Raw genomic sequence first — 21930 nt, 5'->3', positions numbered from 1 at the left:
TCCACTTTTTACTTTGGGAAAGAGGGGGTCTATCTGAATCAACCTAGCAACATAGTCAACAATAGGTGGGAATGGGATACACTGTTGTCAGATGCAGATATCCCCAGCAGTTCTGCTGCCAATATCCATTTGACGAAATAATCTGCTAAAGTATGCATGAGAGGTAGCTACCAAATGCACATATAACAAATAAATTTAGCTCAACCAAAATATGAATATATCAGGATCCCATTAAGTCAAAATAGATTGGATAATTAAGAACAAACAAACCTTAATCAATTGGATAAGCATTAGAATTGCAACCTGGTTATTAATTTGTTATCCAATTTCCATATGCACGCCGCCAGATCGAGCACCTTGGATCAATGGATCGCATAGCACAATACCATCAAGCTGAAGAATTTTAACGATGTAAGGAGAGACACCTATCTTATGAATCACGTGCTTTGGGAACCTTTGCGAGCCTCCCTCGCCTTTGACATTAGAATTACAAAATGGTTCGTAGTTTTCCAATTTCCATACGCAGCAGCCCATTTTCTAGACGACTTTGCGGTTCCGATATATGTAACCAGAGACCTCATTCAACTACGGACAACTGCTTGTTTGGCTAAGCACGCCTTTTTCTTCTTGATTTTGACTGACTGGCATTGTTTGTGTACCTTCGACTGACTGCATTGTTTGTGTACCTTCGACTGACTGCATTGTTTGTGTACCTTCTTCTCCTAGTTCTTTAATTGAAAGTATCGTGTTCTTGTGATGGAATACTTCAAAAAATTGTTCCTCCAAACCCACCAGCCTTACCGAGGTAGAAGCTTTTGGATCATAAATATTGAGACAACCAGAACTGTAGCTTAAGATTTCACCACTCTTCGTAAAGGCTAATGGTTGTTGTCCTTCTGGAAGTTGAAACTCATCAGTCCAACCCCAAGACTGATATGGTTCCACATGCCCTTTTATGTCATCATCATCATTTCTTTTCTTATATAGCCAAAAGGCATCAGATGATTGTCCGGTGTAGGATTTGTAATACGTCTGCCTACAGAACAAATACTCACCAAGAACCCCAAATTTATAGGGACTCCCATAACTGCTTTGTAGGAAATCAGTTGGAGTTGGTGGAAGCTGCAGTTCGCTAAAGTTTTCATCAGACAAATCGAAGACAGAAATAATTTTTCTTTTACCGTGCCTCCAATAAAGAGATCCATTACAACAGACACTATTTCTGCCGTAAACATTGAGAACTTCAGACTCAAACTTCCCAACATTTCTCCATCCATTGCCACGGCCAAGAGTATATAACATGGCGTGTATTAAACCAGGGTCACGGTTTTCTTTATGAATTGCGACAACTTTGTATTCATTGGTTGAAGGAAGGTAACCGAATCCGCCCAACCAATATCTATACCCACGAAAGTTTTTTTTAGGTTTAGGAAGAATAACATACTCTTTTGTCATGGGGTTACAGATACAAAATCTTTCTTCCAGATCACTAAAACATATCAAACCATTAAACGAACCAACCACAGAAAAATATTCAAACGGAGGTGTTAGATTGATCCTTCTACTTATATGTGTCTCATGATTCTCAGTATATTCAAAATAATGGAGTTGATCATTCTCATTCAAAGCCAGAAAACTCAACTTACCAAGATCAGCATAATGATTGAGACGATTAAAGTGCATCTGAGAAAATAATGGATGTTGAATAAGATCTCTCCATGTTTTGGATACCACTTTGCATTCTACAACTAATTCAGTTGGTAATCGCGTGAAAATGTCTAATGTAATATCAAACGGAAGGCGGTTAAAATTCTCCATTAAAACCTTAAAGTTTAGAAAAGGAGGATCAATGAGTTTATATACTCTTTTATTTTCAAAACCCTAAATTTGGATTCAAGAAATTCTATACTTCGGAATTAAGAAAACATATACGGGCCTGATCCGGCTATGTTAATGGATACCCGGTTTGTTGGTCACATAGTGTAAGTCACACATTTCCTGATTCATTATTTATAAACTAATTCCAAGTATGAAGGAGGATTACTAGATGGCCAAGCGAGTGGTTCCGAGAGACAAAAGCTTGCTTACTAGGAAAAGTCTATTATATTTTTCTTGAGATCGATGTGGATATTGGCTCATCATGAGTTGCAAAGAGTATAATCAACTTTTTCCCTTTTTCCATGGATATGCTGCGAGCCTTGTGGGCTCATCACCAGTAGCAAAAAGGATAATTATGAGAATCAATTAATATCAAAGACATGTGTCAAGTTTGTTCCTTATGCAGTCATTCCTAATTCAATCGTACCTCGTGTCCGTAGGGCCACCTCAGCATTCGCATCTTTGTTTCATGCAGTGCTTTGATGTGTTTTTCAGTCGCAGAGTATTCCGCTCCATACAACATCACAGGTCATATGGCTGTCTTGTAGAACTTTCCTTTCAATTTAGCTGGTACCTTACGGTCATGGAGGCTTCCTGTCGCTATTCTCCATCATATGAAATTGGTAGTCTCCTATCACCCTTGCAATTTTGTGGGTTGCGTTAAATAATAGACAAGCCTTTGAAAATCTTTCATTGGAATAATAGACAAGCCTTCGAAAATCTTTCATTGGAATAACTGCATACGCAACAAACTCGGCAGAGCACCAATCGAGGATATGCTCATCCAACATGATGTGTTGGTTTGGGCATCTCCAGCAACGACCAAAAGATGCTCCAGTTCGCATAAGAAGCATCAAACGTCCAGAAGGAAGGATGAAGCCTAGAGGCCCGCCGAAACCGACAGACCTGAACCGGCGGAACTTAGAGAAAGAGCTGGCGTTAATTGTAGTGTCTTTGGCTTAATAAGTAGATCGATCGATGCCTCCTATGAGCATTATATGTTACCAATAAAATAAAAACATACCATATATGTGAGCCCTGCTATCATCATATACAGTAAAGGTTTGTGCATGGACGCATTTGCATTTGGACATTTCCTAACTTAAGTAGCCAAGTGGCAGATAATGGTACAAGTCAATCTTATTGATATGGTTCCTCATGCTCTTGTATGTCATCATTATCATTTCTTTTCTTATATACCCATATGTCATTAGATGTTTGTCTGTTGTTGTAATTGTAATGTGTCTTCCTGCGTTGTGGCAAAGCAGTTGGTGGAAGCTGCAGTTAGCTAAAGTTTTCATCGGACAAATCGAAGACAGTAATAATCCCTGTTTCATCCACAATAAAGAGATCCATTCCAACAGACACTATTTCTTCCGTGAACACTGCAAACTTCAAAATCAGACTTTCCAACAAATTTTCCCATCAATTTCCACAACCAAGAGTATATAGATTAACGTGTATAACATAGGGGTCACGGTTTTCTCTATCCTGAGACAACTTTGTATTCATCCGTTGAAGGAAGATAACCGAATACCAATATCTATACCGACTGACAGTTTATCTTAGGTTTCGGAAGAATAACAAATCATTTTTTTCATGGGGTTACAATTACAAATACCAAATATCACCACTACATATTCAAAATTGTAAAGTTCATCATTCGAAGATCAACAGAATGATTGAGACGAGTAAAGTGCATTTGAGAAAATAATGAATTCCGAATAAGGGTTCTCCATGATTTGGATATCACTTTGCATCGCTGATTTTCTAAAAGAATAGCAGAATAATTTAATATTAAAATGCGGCATTTCTCCTCCCATTGCCACAACCAAGAGTACATGGCCTTTACAGAGTTTCGTTCATAATACAACACGGCAACTGGTACTCATTGGTTGAAACAAGGTAACCTAATCCGAACGACCAAAAACCATATGGATTAAAATTAGGCTTTGGTTGAGGAAGAATAACATACGCCTTGGTAATAACGGGGTTACAAATGAAAAATAAATCTATTTTTTTGTATGACTCTGACATATCAAACCAACAAAATCAATAAATTCATTATACTCAATCTCAAATGGTAAGTTAATTTGATCCTAGTAATATAATTTTATCAATCGGTGTCTCATGATTTTCAGATAAAACTGATTAAAAACGGATCAGAGAATTACAAGAAGTAAGCAAAGTAAACGTCTAAAAATAAACAACACTGACACCAAAACAGACTAGTCTCCGTTATCCAATTTCAACAGCGGTAATTGAGAAACAAATAAACTTGTATTGATTCGAGATAAATCTTATAGGAGTTATGATTTGTTATTTAAGTAAACCAATGTTGTAGTGTTATTAGAATCACACAGACTCCTCACACACTCACAATACAAAGACATGTCAATTCAACCTTAGTTGACTTGACTAAACACAAATACAAACACATTTATCTAATACACCCCCTCAAACTGTTAAGGGCTAAAACTGAACATTGACACAGACATAGTAAGACACATTATGTCTTAAGTAAAAAGCTGTAACAGTTGCAGAGATAAAGAAAGCCTGACAGAGAAACTGAACAGAGTGAAGTACTTCTGAGATAAGCAAAGTCTGACAGAAGAACTGAAAGAAAATACTGAAGAAGGAAACAAAGATATCACAAATACAAACACATTATCTATCCACTAAGTAACTGCAGAATCACTGGAAGAAGAACACTATATAGCCATAAAAGTATGAAAAGTAGTTGAAGTAGAAACATCCATTAAGTACTGGAGTAGTCTTGAAAAAGTGGGATAACATAGACCTTTGGTAAATACATCCTCCAGCTGGTCCTGACTTGAAATACGTTGAAGTTTAAGAAATCCATTCTCCGCCAACTCCCTGATAGTATGATACCGAATCTCTATGTGTTTTGTCCTAGCATGAAAAACATGGTTAGATATTAAGGACAAAGCACTTGTATTATCACACAAAAGCAAAGTAGGAGTTGTAACAGTCACATGTAATTCAGACAGAAAATCTACTAGCCATTTAAGTTCAGCAGAAGCAACAGAAAAGCACTTGTACTCAGCCTCATCTGAGGATTTACAAACAGTTGGCGGCATTTTAGAAGACCATAAAACTAGATTGGAACCCAAAAATACTGCAAAACTTCATGTGGATCTTCTAGTATCCGGACAACCTTCCCAGTCTGAATCAGTATAAGCCTTCAAATGATGTAAACTATCTTTTCTCAGAGTAATTCCCAGACCAAGTGTATCTTTCAAATATCAAAGTATTCTCATAACTAACTGCCAATGTACATCAGTTGGTGAGTGCATGAATTGTGACACATAGTTAACTCCAAAGAATATATCTGGTCTTGTAATTGTTAAATATTGCAAGCTACCAACAATTGTTCTATATTCACTAGCATTATCTAACTTTGTACCATCATGTAAAGAAGCTCTTGCACCCTTAGTAACTGGTGTATCACAAAGCTCCAATGTATATTTTTATTGTGTGAGAAGAAAAGTATCTGAAGTCCTGACAGCCTCAATACCCAAAAAATATGCTAAGTCACCTAATTCTTTTATGGCAAACTCTTTCTTGAGAGAAGAAATTAAAGAATCAATCAGCTGAGATGAACCACCAGTTAATAAAATATCATCAACATACAAGAGAAGAACCATCATTCCATGTTGAGAAGAGAAAATAAACATAGAATTGTCTGAAATTGATTTTCTTAAAACCATCAGCCAGAAGAAAATAGCTAAATCTATGAAACCAAACACTAGGTGCTTGTTTCAAACCATACAAGCTTTCCTTTAGATGACAAACATAATTTAGAGGATAGTCAGGATTGATGAAGCCTTGTCGTTGTGACATATAAACATCTTCATCCAAAAATCAATGTAAAAAAGCGTTACTTACATCTATCTGTTTTACCTGCCAATTATAAGCTAAAGCCAAACAAAGAACAACTCTCCCAGTAGTAGACTTTACCACAGGACTAAATGTTTCATTATAATCAATACCATCTTGTCGATCATAGCCCTTTGCCACTAATCTAGACTTAAGTCTATCAATTGTTCCATGTGACTTTCTTTTTACCTTATAAACCCATTTTGAACACAAAATATTCATGTGTGACTCTGGTGCTACATACTCCCATGTATCATTATTTCTTAGAGCAACATACTCATCCTTCATAGAAAATTTCCACTTAGGATTAGTCATTGCTTCCTTAAAAGACTTAGGCTCAGAAATTGTAGTTAACATAGATGCAAAAGCAGATGGAAGAGGATGTTTTATGGAAACATGAGAAACATGATCTGGAAAATATTCTGGCTTAGAAATTCCTTTTTGATACCTAGTAATCATAGTAGTAGATGGAGCATCAGAATAAGTGAGGGAAGAATCTTGAATTTGTAAAGAATTAGAAAGATCATCATAATAAGAAGTATTATTTGAAGAATTAGTGTAGTAAAACTGAGATTCATCAAAAATAACATTTCTGGAGATATAAGACTTCTTAGTAATAGGATTATAGCACTTGTACCCTTTATGCAAAGTGCTATGTTCAAGAAAAATACATTTGACAGACTTAGGTGAAAGTTTATCAACTCTAGTATGAGATAAATATGGATAACAAACATAACCAAAAACTTTCAAAAAAGAGTAATTTGGAGAGCAACCAAATAATACTTTAAATCGAGATTTGAAATTCAAAAGTTTAGTGGGAGTTCTATTGATGAGATAAGAGGATGTGATAAAAACATCATACCAAAAATCGTTTGGACAAAAATCATTGAATAACAAAGAATTACCCATCTCAGTAATGTGTCTATGCTTCCTTTCATCTAGACCATTCTTCTCAGGGGTTTTAGGGCAAGAAATTCTTACAAGAATACCACTTTTCTCAAGAATCGGTTTAAATTGACCTTTAACTAACTCAACAGCACCATCTACTTGAAAAGCTTTTATTTTTGTGGAAAACTGATTTTCAGTATGAGTTTTAAAATGTGTAAAACACTGTGCAGCATCAGACTTGGGTTTCATTGGATAAATAAAATTAAACCTACTATAATCATCAATGAAAACAATATATTATCTATAACCATTAAAAGAGGGAATTGTTGGTCCCGATACATCAAAATGAATGAGGGAAATAGGTTGAAGTTCATGAGAATCAAACAAATAAAAAGGCAATATTTTACTTTTGGCAAGCTGGCAGGGATGACATAAAGAAGCAGATTGAGAAGTAGTTAAAACAATTTGTTTTTCAAAAGCTAATTTTTGAATAACTTTGACTTGATGGGTGTCCTAGTCTACTATGCCACACATTAGAAGGAGCAGAAATAGTAGCAGATAAAAAATGAGTTGAAAAAGAAGATAAAAAGGAATTATGAATAGGATACAAATTGTTAACTACACTTCCATGAGCAAGCAAGATATGCGTTATAAGATCCTTAATTTCATAACCAGTAGGAGTCAACTTAAAATAGCAATGGTTATCCTTTGTGAACTTAGCTATGGACAATAAATTGTGTTTCATATCAGGGACTAATAACACAGTGTTAAGCCTAAAACTAGTTTTAGGTGTTTGAATAATATAAGTTCCAGTAGAAATAATAGTATGCTGAGTATACTTATACATATAGATTTCTGGTTGTGTGTTCTCATTTTTCAGACTTTGGTGTGACTATTTCTGACTTTGTTGTGAATACTATTACATAATCTAGGGATGCTGAGTTCTTTGAACATGTTTATTCTTAAACCTGTACCTCATTAGAGATGTGTTGTTGATCCCCTAGATTTATTTTTAAATAGTCAGAACTTATCTTAAAGGAAGATAAAGTTAAGGTTGAGCCTAAGAGAAGTAAAACAATTAGACTTGAGACTTCTTATGAAGCCGACTTAATAACATGCCTAGCTTAGTCTAAGCCCTGGACTTGTAAAGAAGCCTTGATATCTACTGAAACCCATTCTGGTAAGAAGCTTCATTTAGTGAAATGGACTCAGTCCATCGGAACCTGACTTGGGAGGTTTATAGTTTACCTCGAGAGAGTAAGATCATGAGATGTAAATGAGTCTTTAAGAGGAAACATTAAGTATATGGAAATGTAGAAAAATATTAGGCGAAGTTGGTAGCTAAAGGCTATAAACTAAAAGAAGGTGTATATTTCCTTGATTCTTATTCACATGTGACGAGATTTACTTCCGTTGAGATGCTAATTGTTATTGCTGTCATAAACAAATTAGAGATACATCAGATGGATGTTAAGACAACTTTTCTAAAATCGTGAATTAGATAAAGATATTTACATAGACCAACCTGAGGACTTTGTAGTGAAAAGTTATGATGACAAAGTTTGTAAGTTCAACAAAATTTTGTATGGTTTATAAAATAAGCACGTAAACAGTGACATGGAAAATTTGATCATGTGATAATGTGTAGTGGATTTAAGTTAATGAATCTGACAAGTATATTTACAGGTAACTTGTTAAGGATGACTATGTGATTGTATGGCTGTATGTTGATGATATGCTTATACTTGATACAAACATAGATGAGATTAATTCCACTAAAAACATGTGCTGAATGAGAACGTTGACTTGAAAGACTTAGGCCATGTTGATGTAATCTTAGGGATGAGGATTAGAAAATAATCTATCATATGTAGTCTTAGTCATTCTCATTATTTTGAATTTGTGCTTAAGATATACAATCACTGTGATTGTAATCCTTCTTGTACTCCGTACGATTATTCTTGTAGAATCAACAAAAAAGGGTAATGGAGTATCTTAACTTGAATACTCAAGAGTTATAGGATGTCTGATGAATTTAATGAACTGTAAGAGTCCAGACATTGCCTATATTGTGAGTAAGTTAAGTAGATATAATTGTAGTCCAGAGAAATAGCATTCAGATGCACTGAGTAGAGTATTATGATATCTAAAATACTCTATTACCTTTTATTTGATTTATCAAAGGTATCTTGTTGTCCTTGAGGGACTTTGTGATGTAAACTGGATAGTTGACTCAGAGGAGTCTAAGTCTACGAGTGGATATGTTTCACTCTAGCATCAGAGTTTGTTAATGGAAGATTTACAAACATATTCATTATGGAATCTGAGATTATTGAGTTAGATAAAGCACGAGAGGGGGCCGAGTGCTCCACTCTGGCATAGGCCTGTGCCATCTATATCTATACATTGTGTTAGCCAAGCTATAATAGCTAAAGCTGAAAATAACTAATCTCAATCGGCGTTATTTCCATTGATTGGATAAAGTCCAAGGAGAATATCGCGCAATCTTTGACGAAAGGTTTGTCCCAAGAGATGGTTAGAAATGCATCGAGGGGAAGGGGCTTAAGCTCATAAATTAAACTTGCCATGAAGGATACTCAACCTTGCTGACTGGAGATTCCAAGATCAAGGTTTCGAATGAGACAACTAATTTGTGGTGGGTAAAGGTAAACACTATCAGAGAATTTTATTCTCTGTCCCTTCCTTATGGTGTAGACGTGATAGTGTGACTGCATGTGAAGGATGACTTTTAAGAAGTCTTAATGAGTTCTATAGTTTCAATTTAAGATTGAAGTGGGGTGTAACAGTAACACTCTTTATGAAAACTCACCTATCTGAATGATCGAGGAAGTGGGCCGCTTCCTATGAGAATATGAGCTTTGATTCTCTAGAGCATTCTGAGAAACAGGATATGTCCAGGGCCAAATTGGACAAAACGGCACGAGCTTGGCAGCAATCTTGGAGATATCACCCGTGGTTGTTATCGCGAATTACATCAAATGCTAGCAGTTCAAGACATAGTTCACTGTCTCTAACAAGTAATTTCGGTAATATCTCACTAAGAAAAGGTTCAAGACCTCATGGACACCTCTGCCTAAAATGGTATTTCCTGCGCTTTTTATGTGATTTTCGTTTTGATGGTTTTGGTATTACTGGAACTTAGGACCTAAAGGTCACTAAGGGTTCACTAGTTCATGCTTTTTCACTTTGGTGAAAGATACCTATAGTCTCACCATGTGAGAACTAAAGATGCAAGCTCTCAATACTATTATGATTTATGTAATCCATAGTATGATTCTGGGGTCAACACACGTTTGTGTGAGGGAGAGGACATAGAAATGACTAGTATGATTTCAACACTTGCACGATGATTCTGTTTGGATCGTGAGGTTGGGATGTTGACTTACCAAGATCTATCTGTGTTTTCATGTTTTATTGAGTTTTCATTCATGTGGGGGATTGTTGGAAAACGATTAATAAAAAATAATTTTTTAAAGTTTTAATAAAAAATTATAATATATTGTTTTCTTTTATGAATGAAACGTTTTTGTCCCACATTGTGGAGTTTCCAATTTTTAATAGTTTTAAGAAACTATATAAACTTTTTAGTCCCACATCGGGGAGTTTTTCTTCTTAAGTTGTATTTGTCAATTATATAAACAAATTCACTATTTTGTAAAATATATGGGAAAGGGGTTGCTCTATATTTAGAGGGACCCCCAAGGGAAAAAAATATTTTATATTTTTTTCTCAAGCGTTCGAGATTTTCCTTTATGGTTTTTTCGGAGTTTTCAAGCTCAAGTTGAGAATCTACTACATATGCTAGTAGTAGGTGTATTAGGGTGTTTTATCCTGGAGATATCCGTCCTGTGAGGGCTATCGCATCACTCTTGAGTGTAGCCGGGAACTAATGTCTTAAGGGCAACGTGTTGAACACGTGGCTCACTCTGTTTTTCCAAAGTTTTTCCTTGTTGCTGTTGCGGAGATATGGGGAGCTCATTCGTTTCAACAAATCGATCACTTCCATTATAAAGGAGCTAAGTATCAATAACTTTTGCTTATTTGATTTTTCCTTGTTTTTGATTATTGCACCCAACATTTTATAGGAATTCCAATAATTGCGTTGTAGCCAAGGACGGAGGTTGGGGTGGCTTACCTAGGATGAAGCCCACCCCAAAATTTGTGAAAACGTATTTTGACCATGTTATTTTAGAACAATTTTTTAGGGACCATGGTTTTTTTGGAGACCATGGTCTTATTAGGCCACCTTCCCTATAGTTATAAGGGGTGTCCTAGTACACTGGAATGACTAACCTATTCTTAACCTAATTTAATTTAAAACCAACACAATAACCACCTCTCTCTCTCTCTCTCTCTATATATATATATATATATATATATATATATAACCACCACCTCCTCTCACCACCACCTCCTCCCACCATCGCCGATTACCACCACCACCACCACCACCCACCACCGCCGATTACCACCACTACCAGCCACCGATTACCACCACCGTCCACCACCGCCGATTACCACCACCACCACCACCACCTCCAATTATCACCACCAAACACCACCGATTACCACCACCACCTCCGATTACCACCACCACTACATATATATATATAGCTTAATTTAAAACATTAACAAAGATATTCTCACAAACCCATTACTTGTCATTCGTTTTTGGTTGAATAAATAAGAACTAATCATCAAAATGAGTTGAAAATGGAAGTTGCAGAGAGGTTTAATCTGAACTACACTTTCAGATGTGTTCGGTTACATGTTGTTGACATATGGTTAACCGAACTAGCCCAAAACATAAAAAAATTCATTTTTTTGAATATTTGGAGCAATTCAACCAACATTATCTAAGTTTGAAGCATACATCGGTACCCAAATACCCTTCCTCCGGTTGTGGTTGGTAAAATCCATCGGTTTTCATGTTTTCCTTCTTCATCTTCTCTAACTTTACTCTATCAATAATTCTACTTTTTTTAAAAAAAACTCATCTAATTTTTTAATCTCACTAATTATCTTAACTTAATCATCTCATCAATCATTACACTAATTATTATTAACACTAGCTAATCATCACCCAAAATTAATTAGGAGAGTAATTTAGGTATTAATATAAATATCTAGATAAGGGGTGACCTAAATTTACTTCTAATATCTTTACCCAAAATAAAACCATGGTCCCAAAAAATCGTTCTTATTTTAGTGTTTGTGAAAATTAGCCCAGGTACAGATATGAATTAGCCCATTATCAAGATATAAATTTAGAGCGACTATAATTTGAAACTCTTCTTTGATGTTTCTGCTACTCTAATGCTACGTTGGAGATATGCAAACTAGGTCCTCATGAATAAATCGTTGGTAATCTAATCTCAGCCGTTAAAATCAGCTAAACGGCTGACTCACCTGCTAGCTCGAATTTCTTTCAAAATGACACGTATGTTACTCCACTTTCTCTTTTTTTTTACTCCTCATGTTTAACAAGGCAATGAAAATTACTCCTCGCGTTTAACCAAGCAAACAAAATTAAGTTGCAAAGGGTGTGAAGAATAACGCACCGACTCCCACTTCCTCATGTCTACTCGATTAGTTATCCTTAACCAAAATAATACAGTACAGTACTACACCGCTAGATTTATCACCGTTTTGGTTAGTTTTCTATTTTTCTTCCTCGCCAAACGTAAGTATATTGAAAAGGTTTATATAGACAAAAAGAGGTGTGTGATAGCAAGAACAACATCAACCTCTGAGCATTGTGCTTAGGGAAGAAAAGAAAAATAGCATGTCGGATCATGTACTATAGTCGCATTTACAATCGAGAAAAGTTAAAGAAAATTTGTTTAGCCCACCCAGACTTGGAATCCTGGTTCCTATCAGTTGGAATTGTTTGAAGCTGCAGTTCACTATTTTTGTTGAGCCAGAAAAGAAAAGAAGAGAGAAGAACGGAGAATATTTCAAACCGTAAAGGATATCATTTGGAAAAAAAATCTACGATACTACATAGATGCATATATATATGTACATGCAAAAAATAACATTGATGTTATTTTTAACATTTATGCATATAAAATAACATTTATGTTTTATTTTTGAACAGTTCAAACAAAAAATGAAAAAAGCGAACATGATGCAAATGCAAGGGCCTCGATAGCAAAAACAAGAGGCGCAGTAGAGGGAAACGTTCACCACACGTTCTCATCTTGTTGTTCATGAGAATGAAAGGATTATAAGTAAAACTCCAGTGGCAGAAGCACTAGCAATTACCCAAGACAACCGAACACATACCAACCATTTCATGTCTTCATGATGTTGAAATGGAAATTGATATTGCTGAAAACAAGTCCCTTATATATATTTGCACAACCATACATGATACTGAAAACAAATGAAAACCAGTTGGATAAAGATGTCATCAACGTCGGTCTTATCAAAATGCTACATGAAAGTAATCTTCTTGCACAATGGTTCATAATGCCAAATTGATCGCCATAAAGAATTTGAAAGGGTGCCAGTTAAGAGTCATACTCATTGTCATTGCATCCAGAAGAAAAAAAGGCGCCAATATAACTCACCAACATTATAAGAGGTGTCTGCTTTAACCACCACCGGAAAGAATACGTGCAGAGATATACAGCCGATGAAAAGAGATCTGGCTTAAAGAGGATTGCTAAATTTCGTCCAAGTTTTACCCGTTACTGTTTCCTTATGATTAGATGAAGATGAACATATCCGAAGTATCCTATACAGAGACGTCACTTCCACCAGATGGTAAAATGTCCGAAGCTTATAATAACGCCGGAGAATTATGCATGTTAGGCACAACAACGACCAAACAAAAGCATCATTATTATTCAGGAAGGTCGTTTGTTCCAACCATGTTTGGCTAAAGAGTCCAAATTGAGATTTGTTGTGAAAAGCCTAAACAAGTTAAGAGTTGAACTTAAACATGAAGTCATATTAGGCGACACATCACCTGGGTCTGTTGGAAAAATTGATGGTGTTGCCATCTTTGATTACTGAAGGGCCGATGTTAGATTTTGTAAACCACCTATATCAAAATAGTTCGTACCATTCATTCAATCTTCCTCTTATACAAGATACACAACCCTAGTTTTAGACCCTAGAGTTCGACCTTACAATGGACTGTCCATAACAGTTTAAGCATTGGACTTTGAAGATGGGTCTCAATCTGGAGACTATGAAGATGGGTCTCAATCTCGAGACTGTGAAGATGGGTCTCAACCCAACAGTCTCGAGCCCATATATAACTCTCCTAATACCCTCCCTCAAGACGGAGCATGGAGATCACACATGCCCATCTTGGAAATAAGAAACTGAAACTGAGCTTTCCCTAAAGATTTAGTAAAAATATCCGCCAATTGCACTGTTGTAGGAGTGTAAGAAGGCGTAATAAGCTTCTGCATGATAGCATCTCTAACCAGATGACAATCAACTTCAATATGCTTTGTTCGTTCATGAAAAACTGGATTCTGAGCAAATACAAAGCCGATTGACTATCACAGAGAAGTCGCATTCCATGTGGATGATGAACTCCCAAATCACCCAGTAATTTTTTCAGCCATTTTAATTCACACGTCGCCGCCGCCATAGATCTATATTCCGCTTCAGCTGACGAACGAGAAACAGTATGTTGCTTCTTAGTTTTCCAGGATATTGGAGAATACCCAAGAAGAACAAACCAACCCGTCAACGAGCGTCTAGTTAAGGGACAACCAGCCCAATCTGAGTCACACCATCCTTTCAAATCAAGACCACTATCAGAGCGCAACAGAATTCCCTGCCCAGGATTCTTCTTCAAATATCGAACCACACGAAGAGCCGCTTCCCAATGTGCTATTCTCGGCAGTTGCATGAATTGAGACAAAATATGAACAAATATGCTAGGTCTGGCCTAGTCACGGACAAGATTAAACGCCCAATCAGTCTTCGATATTTTTCCACATCCGTGAACAAATCTCCTTTGTCCAAAGAAAGACGATGATTAGTTTCCATTGGAAATTCTGCAGGTTTTGCACCTAATAAACCTGCTCCATGATGATATCCAACGCATATTTGCGTTGACACATATAAAAACCTTGTGCACTTCGTGCCACCTCCAAACCCAGAAAATACTTCAACTTTCCCAAATCTTTCATCTTGAAATTGTCCCAAGTAAAGTTTGAATTGATCAAGCGCAACTAAATCATTACCCGCAACAATCAAATCATCCACATATACCAAAACATTAAGTTGGGTTTTTCCCTTAGTCATGGTAAAAAGATAATCGAATATGATTGCCGAAACCCATAATTCTTCAAAGCTGCAGACAATTTTGCAAACCAACTCGAGGAGCCTGCTTTAAACCATATAAAGATTTTTTCATCCTACACACCATATTAGACTTACCTTGAGAAAATCCAGGTGGTATTTTCATATACACTTCTTCTTCCAAGTCTCCATGAAGAAATGCATTATGTACATCCATCTGATGCACTTCCCAATTCTTAATTGCTGCCACAGCTAGGAAAGTTCGCACTGTCGTCATTTTCGCCACTGGTGCAAATGTCTCATTGTAATCCAACCCTTCTACTTGATGATTCCCAAAGATCACCAGTCTAGCTTTGAGCCGCACCAACTGTCCATTCTCATCATACTTCTCTGTGTAAATCCATTTACTACCAAGAGCTTTCTTTCCCGGCGGTAATTCTTCTAATTCCCATGTTCCTTGTTCTTCCAAAGCTCGTATTTCTTCTGCCATTGCCTTACGCCATCCTGGATCTTCATGGCTTCTTTGAAATTTTTAGGCGCAGACCCAGCAGTAATTGCTGCAAGAAACTTTTTATGAACTGTAGAGAATTTATCACAACTAACATAATACGTCAAAGGATACGGCGTACCTGAGGATGATGATTGTGGAGAGTGAGCATGATGGACTATTTTGTCGTACAGTGTGCGTTACAAAACCTTTGAGCCGACTAGACGGAATCTTCTGTCTCCTTCCTTTACCCATACTAGCTTCCGTCACTTCCTTCGAGACCACAGGGTTCTCAGTAATATATTCTGGGTTCTCAGTATCATCGTCCAGGTTCTCAGTAATGTCTTCCGGGTTCCAGTAATGTTTTCTGGGTTCGCAGTAATACCTTCCTGGTTCCCAGTAACATATTCTGGGTTCGCAGTATGTCTTCCGGGTCCTCAGTAATGTAAGTTGGGTTCTCAGTAATATCTTCTGGGTTCTCTTGCTGCACTATTTCTTCATCATCACTCCAACACACGTCATTATTAGCCTGAACTATCTCAGTTGACTGATCAGGTACCCTAGATATGTAAGGAAACTGATGTTCATGAAACTCTACATCCCTTGAAACTAAAAATTGTCTTTTGTCTAAGTCATATACTTGCCATGCCTTCTTCCCAAAAGGATAACCCAGAAAGACGCACCTTCTTCCTCGACTTGCAAACTTATCCCCTTTACTACTTTGATCATGTGCATAACACAAGCAACCAAATACTTTCAACTGACTATATGGTGCCGGTTTCCCAAATAGAACTTCATATGGAGTTTTTTATTTAGAACCGGTGTAGGCGTTCGATTAATCAAATACGCTGCTGTCAAAGCACATTCTCCCCAAAATCTGATCGGTAAATTTGCTTGAAACCTCAAAGCTCTTGCCACATTCATTATGTGCTGATGTTTTCTCTCAACTCTTCCATTTTGTTGAGGTGTTCCTACACAGGATGTCTCAAAAACTATTCCATTAGTTTAAAATAGCCACGTAATGCATTAAATTCAGTTCCATTATCACTTCTAACAATTTTGATTTCTTTACCAAATTGACGTTTCACAAGCGCAATAAAGTTAAGAAATATCGTTGCAACCTCAGTTTTGCTTTGAATTAAATAAATCCACACACCTCTTGAAAAATCATCTACTATTGTCATATATGTGCTCCAGACGACGAGCACGTCTTATAAGGACCCCACAAATCTATATGAACCAAATCAAAACTACAACTGGATTTGCTCAAACTACTAGCAAAACTACTTCTACGATGTTTTGCACGTGGACAAAATCACACGCATCATTATTTTTCTTCAATAATCTACCCAGACCTGGTAACCGTTGTAACACTTTCTCTGATGGATGTCCCAATCGCTGATGCCACAGCTCATACGTATCCTCATCACCGTAAGCACTTTAACTGGAGGCACACCACAGAACATATATAGTCCACCCGTCGTCACCCCTCCAACTCCAATCACCTTCCTCGTCAACCGGTCCTGTATAAGACATAAATTGTTAGTACATTGAACATTACATACTACCTCATCAATGAGTTGTGTAACAGAAATCAAGTTACAAGTTATATCTGTGGCACATAAAGCACATTGTCCAATCTCAAACCACCAGGAAGAATGATTGTTCCTATTTTCTCAGAGTGAGCATATTTTCCGTCTGGCATTCCCACCGAACATGCTCTAATATCTTTCACATTTATCATATCATCTCTTTTACACGTGACATGATTTGTAGCTCCTGTGTCTATAATCCAGGATGTTTGATTTGTCTTACCTTGGAGCTGGGAACTGATTTTTCTTGAATTTAAGTATTCAAGAACCTGCTGAACTTGACTTGCAGTCACGCCTGTCAGTCCTGATGCATCTCCTGAAGATCCAGTGGCATGATGAGATGATGCTGTTGCTGCCGAGATGTTCAAATTATGCGCACGTATATTGTCTTGTCCTCTACCTCCTATGCTGTTCACAAAACCGGCACCAGCACGTCCTCTACCAGCAGCTCTACCACCAGTTCGTCCTCCTCGACCATATCCTCTTCCACCTCTTTGTATGTCACCCCACCATTCCGGGTATCCAATCAGCTGAAAACACCCATCATGTGAGTGCCCTTCTCGGCTACAATGCTTGCAAAATTTGTTAGGATCATACATATTATTGTATGGATGCTGGTCTGACTGAACTTTGAACGCCATAACATTGTCCTGTGTCTGAGACGTCACAACTCCTTCCCCCAATTTCAGACGTTCTGAATTAACCACAGCTTGATAAGCCACATCTATAGATGGCAGTGGTTCTCTTGCCAGTAATTGTTCACGCAGGGAGCTATACATGGTATCCAATCCAATCAAAAAATAGTGTAATAAATCTTCTTCTCTCAACGTACTAACCTGTGTTGCAATGTTACACGTGCACAGGCCACAGCTACACTTTGGTATCTTCATGTACGTCACCATCTCATCCCATATCTTGTTCAATCTCCCATAGTACACTGCAACCTCCTCAGTCTTCTTCTGTTTGCATTCGCTTAAGGCAGCTTTCAACTGGCAGATCCGAGTTCCACTTAAAACACAAAATCTCCTCTTCAAGTGCGTCCATAACATGCTCGAATCATCATAATCCCCCAACGTTGATCTAATATTTGTCTCCAATGTATTGCTGATCCAAGAAACCAGCATTGAATGCACTGCAATCCACTCCTCTAACTCCTCAGGTTCTGTTGGTTCTTTGACGGTTCCATCAACAAAACCAAATTTCCGTTTGGCTATCAATGATCTTCTCACTGCTCTAGCCCATTCATCATAGTTTGCTCTCTTTAATACAATAGGTGTGATGATAATCCCTGGTCCATCACTTGATCCCAGATGATATTCTGGTTTCTTCTTTTACATATTTTTTTCTACCTCTTTTCCTCTTTTAGATGATTCTGCATCATCCGCCATGTTTACTGTTCTAGGGTTTTCTTATTCGTGTTAATCAACTCTGGCTCGTGATGCCATGTTAGATTTTGTAAACCACCTATATCAAAATAGTTCGTTCTTTCATTCATTCAATCTGCCTCTTATACAAGATACACAACCTTAGTTTTAGACCCTAGAGTTCGACCTTACAATGGACTGTCCATAACAGTTTAAGCATTGGACTTTGAAGATGGGTCTCAATCTGGAGACTGTGAAGATGGGTCTCAATCTCGAGACTGTGAAGATGGGTCTCAACCCAACAGTCTCGAGCCCATATATAACTCTCCTAATAGCCGACATACAAATATGTTACAAAACTATCACGATCCCAAATAGCCATATGCAGATTTAGGGGACTCACCACATTTCTTCATAAGCCCGATGAGGCCGTAAATAAAACAATCTCTAAATTTGATGACAGAACAAAGAATAGAAGACCTACCTGATACTATGTCAAGGTTATTCAAGAATCAAGATTAACTTAAATCAACTAACGAAGGCCTTGAGAGAAGAAAAAACAATCGGCAAAGTTCGGGTGGGTGCGTAAACTGCATCATCTAACTTAAACTAAAGCATGCCATGTGGATGACGCCATACTTATGTATCTGTTTCAAAAAATTAATGAAGGAGTAGGGCCAGTTAATACGGTATTTACACACAAGCATTACGTACTTCCAGTGCGTACGCACCGGGTTATAGGCTTGTGTTCTTGCTTGAAGACAGAAACAGCTAATCCTTTTGAAGCTTCCATCGGATTCTGAAGTTGAGAAAATTCTCTCGCTTAATATATTTTTTATGATATGCTAAATCTCACTGTTGTAAATTTCTATAAGGTGAATTCCAGTTCTAGCACAGTAGGTACTTTTCGGCAAAGGCAAGTCCATGCACCTCAGAGCTAGAGTTAAAAAACAGTCAACATTGTCAGTAATATTCTGTCCAATTTGTACTTTGGGAAAGAAGGGGTCTATCTGAATAAACCTAGCAACATAGTCAACAATAAGTGAATTCCAGTAATATTCTGTTGTCATATGCAGATATCCCCAGCAATTCTGCTGCCAATATCCATTTGACGAAATAATCTGCTAAAGTATGCATGAAAGCTAGCTACCAAATGCACATATAACAAATTAATTTAGCTCAACCAAAATATGAATATATCAGGATCCCATTAAGTCAAAATAGATTGGATAATTAAGAACAAACAAACCTTAATCAATTGGATAAGCATTAGATTTGCAACCTGGTTATTAATTTTTTATCCAATTTCCATATGCACGCCGCCAGATCGAGCACCTTGGATCAATGGATCGCATAGCACAATACCATCAAGCTGAAGAATTTTAACGATGTAAGGAGAGACACCTATCTTATGAATCACGTGCTTTGGGAACCTTTGCGAGCCTCCCTCGCCTTTGACATTAGAATTACAAAATGGTTCGTAGTTTTCCAATTTCCATACGCAGCAGCCCATTTTCTAGACGACTTTGCGGTTCCGATATATGTAACCAGAGACCTCATTCAACTACGGACAACTGCTTGTTTGGCTAAGCACGCCTTTTTCTTCTTGATTTTGACTGACTGGCATTGTTTGTGTACCTTCGACTGACTGCATTGTTTGTGTACCTTCGACTGACTGCATTGTTTGTGTACCTTCTTCTCCTAGTTCTTTAATTGAAAGTATCGTGTTCTTGTGATGGAATACTTAAAAAAATTGTTCCTCCAAACCCACCAGCCTTACCGAGGTAGAAGCTTTTGGATCATAAATATTGAGACAACCAGAACTGTAGCTTACGATTTCACCACTCTTCGTAAAGGCTAATGGTTGTTGTCCTTCTGGAAGTTGAAACTCATCAGTCCAACCCCAAGACTGATATGGTTCCACATTCCCTTTTATGTCATCATCATCATTTCTTTTCTTATATAGCCAAAAGGCATCAGATGATTGTCCTGTGTAGGATTTGTAATACGTCTGCCTACAGAACAAATACTCACCAAGAACCCCAAATTTATAGGGACTCCCATAACTGCTTTGTAGGAAATCAGTTGGAGTTGGTGGAAGCTGCAGTTCGCTAAAGTTTTCATCAGACAAATCGAAGACAGAAATAATTCTTCTTTTACCGTGCCTCCAATAAAGAGATCCATTACAACAGACACTATTTCTGCCGTAAACATTGAGAACTTCAGACTCAAACTTCCCAACATTTCTCCATCCATTGCCACGGCCAAGAGTATATAACATGACGTGTATTAAACCAGGGTCAAGGTTTTCTTTATGAATTGCGACAACGTTATATTCATTGGTTGAAGGAAGGTAACCGAATCCGCACAACCAATATCTATACCCACGAAAGTTTTTTTTAGGTTTAGGAAGAATAACATACTCTTTTGTCATGGGGTTACAGATACAAAATCTTTCTTCCAGATCACTAAAACATATCAAACCATTAAACGAACCAACCACAGAAAAATATTCAAACGGAGGTGTTAGATTGATCCTTCTACTTATATGTGTCTCATGATTCTCAGTATATTCAAAATAGTGGAGTTGATCATTCTCATTCAAAGCCAGAAAACTCAACTTACCAGGATCAGCATAATGATTGAGACGATTAAAGTGCATCTGAGAAAATAATGGATGTTGAATAAGATCTCTCCATGTTTTGGATACCACTTTGCATTCTACAACTAATTCAGTTGGTAATCGCGTGAAAATGTCTAATGTAATATCAAACGGAAGGCGGTTAAAATTCTCCATTAAAACCTTAAAGATTAGAAAAGGAGGATCAATGAGTTTATATACTCTTTTATTTCAAAACCCTAAATTTGGATTCAAGAAATTCTATACTTCGGAATTAAGAAAACATATACGGGCCTGATCCGGCTATGTTAACGGATACCGGTTTGTTGGTCACAGAGTGTAAGTCACACATTTCCTGATTCATTATTTATAAACTAATTCCAAGTATGAAGGAGGATTACTAGATGGCCAAGCGAGTGGTTCCGAGAGACAAAATCTTTCTTACTAGGAAAAGTCTATTATATTTTTCTTGAGATCGATGTGGATATTGGCTCATCATGAGTTGCAAATAGTATAATCAACTTTTTCCATTTTTCCATGGATATGCTGCGAGCCTTGTGGGCTCATCACCAGTAGCAAAAAGGATAATTATGAGAATCAATTAATATCGAAGACATGTGTCAAGTTTGTTCCTTATGCAGTCATTCCTAATTCAATCGTACCTCGTGTCCGTAGGGCCACCTCAGCATTCACATCTTTGTTTCATGCAGTGCTTTGATGTGTTTTTCAGTCGCAGAGTATTCCGCTCCATACAACATCACAGGTCATATGGCTTAAGAAGTAGATCGATCGATGCCTCCTATGAGCATTATATGTTACCAATAAAATAAAAACATACCATATATGTGAGCCATGCTATCATCATATACAGTAAAGGTTTGTGCATGGACGCATTTGCATTTGGACATT

General features: G+C 37.2%; 1 protein-coding gene across 1 annotated transcript; it reads right to left on the bottom strand.

Annotated features, from left to right (window-relative positions):
- Positions 1–19246: 19246 nt before the first annotated feature.
- Positions 19247–21198, bottom strand: LOC113328111 (F-box protein DOR-like). Its single transcript, XM_026575204.1, has 2 exons — positions 20182–21198; positions 19247–19522 (listed from the first exon to the last, which is right to left on the bottom strand). Exons 1-2 carry the CDS (start codon positions 21196–21198, stop codon positions 19247–19249), a joined length of 1293 nt encoding a protein of 430 aa, XP_026430989.1.
- Positions 21199–21930: the final 732 nt, after the last annotated feature.

Source organism: Papaver somniferum, unplaced genomic scaffold, assembly GCF_003573695.1.
Source record: "Papaver somniferum cultivar HN1 unplaced genomic scaffold, ASM357369v1 unplaced-scaffold_107, whole genome shotgun sequence".
NCBI classification, from domain to species: Eukaryota; Viridiplantae; Streptophyta; class Magnoliopsida; order Ranunculales; family Papaveraceae; genus Papaver; species Papaver somniferum.
The sequence above is the reverse complement of the archived record's forward strand: the minus strand, read 5'-3'. Positions and strand labels throughout refer to the sequence as shown.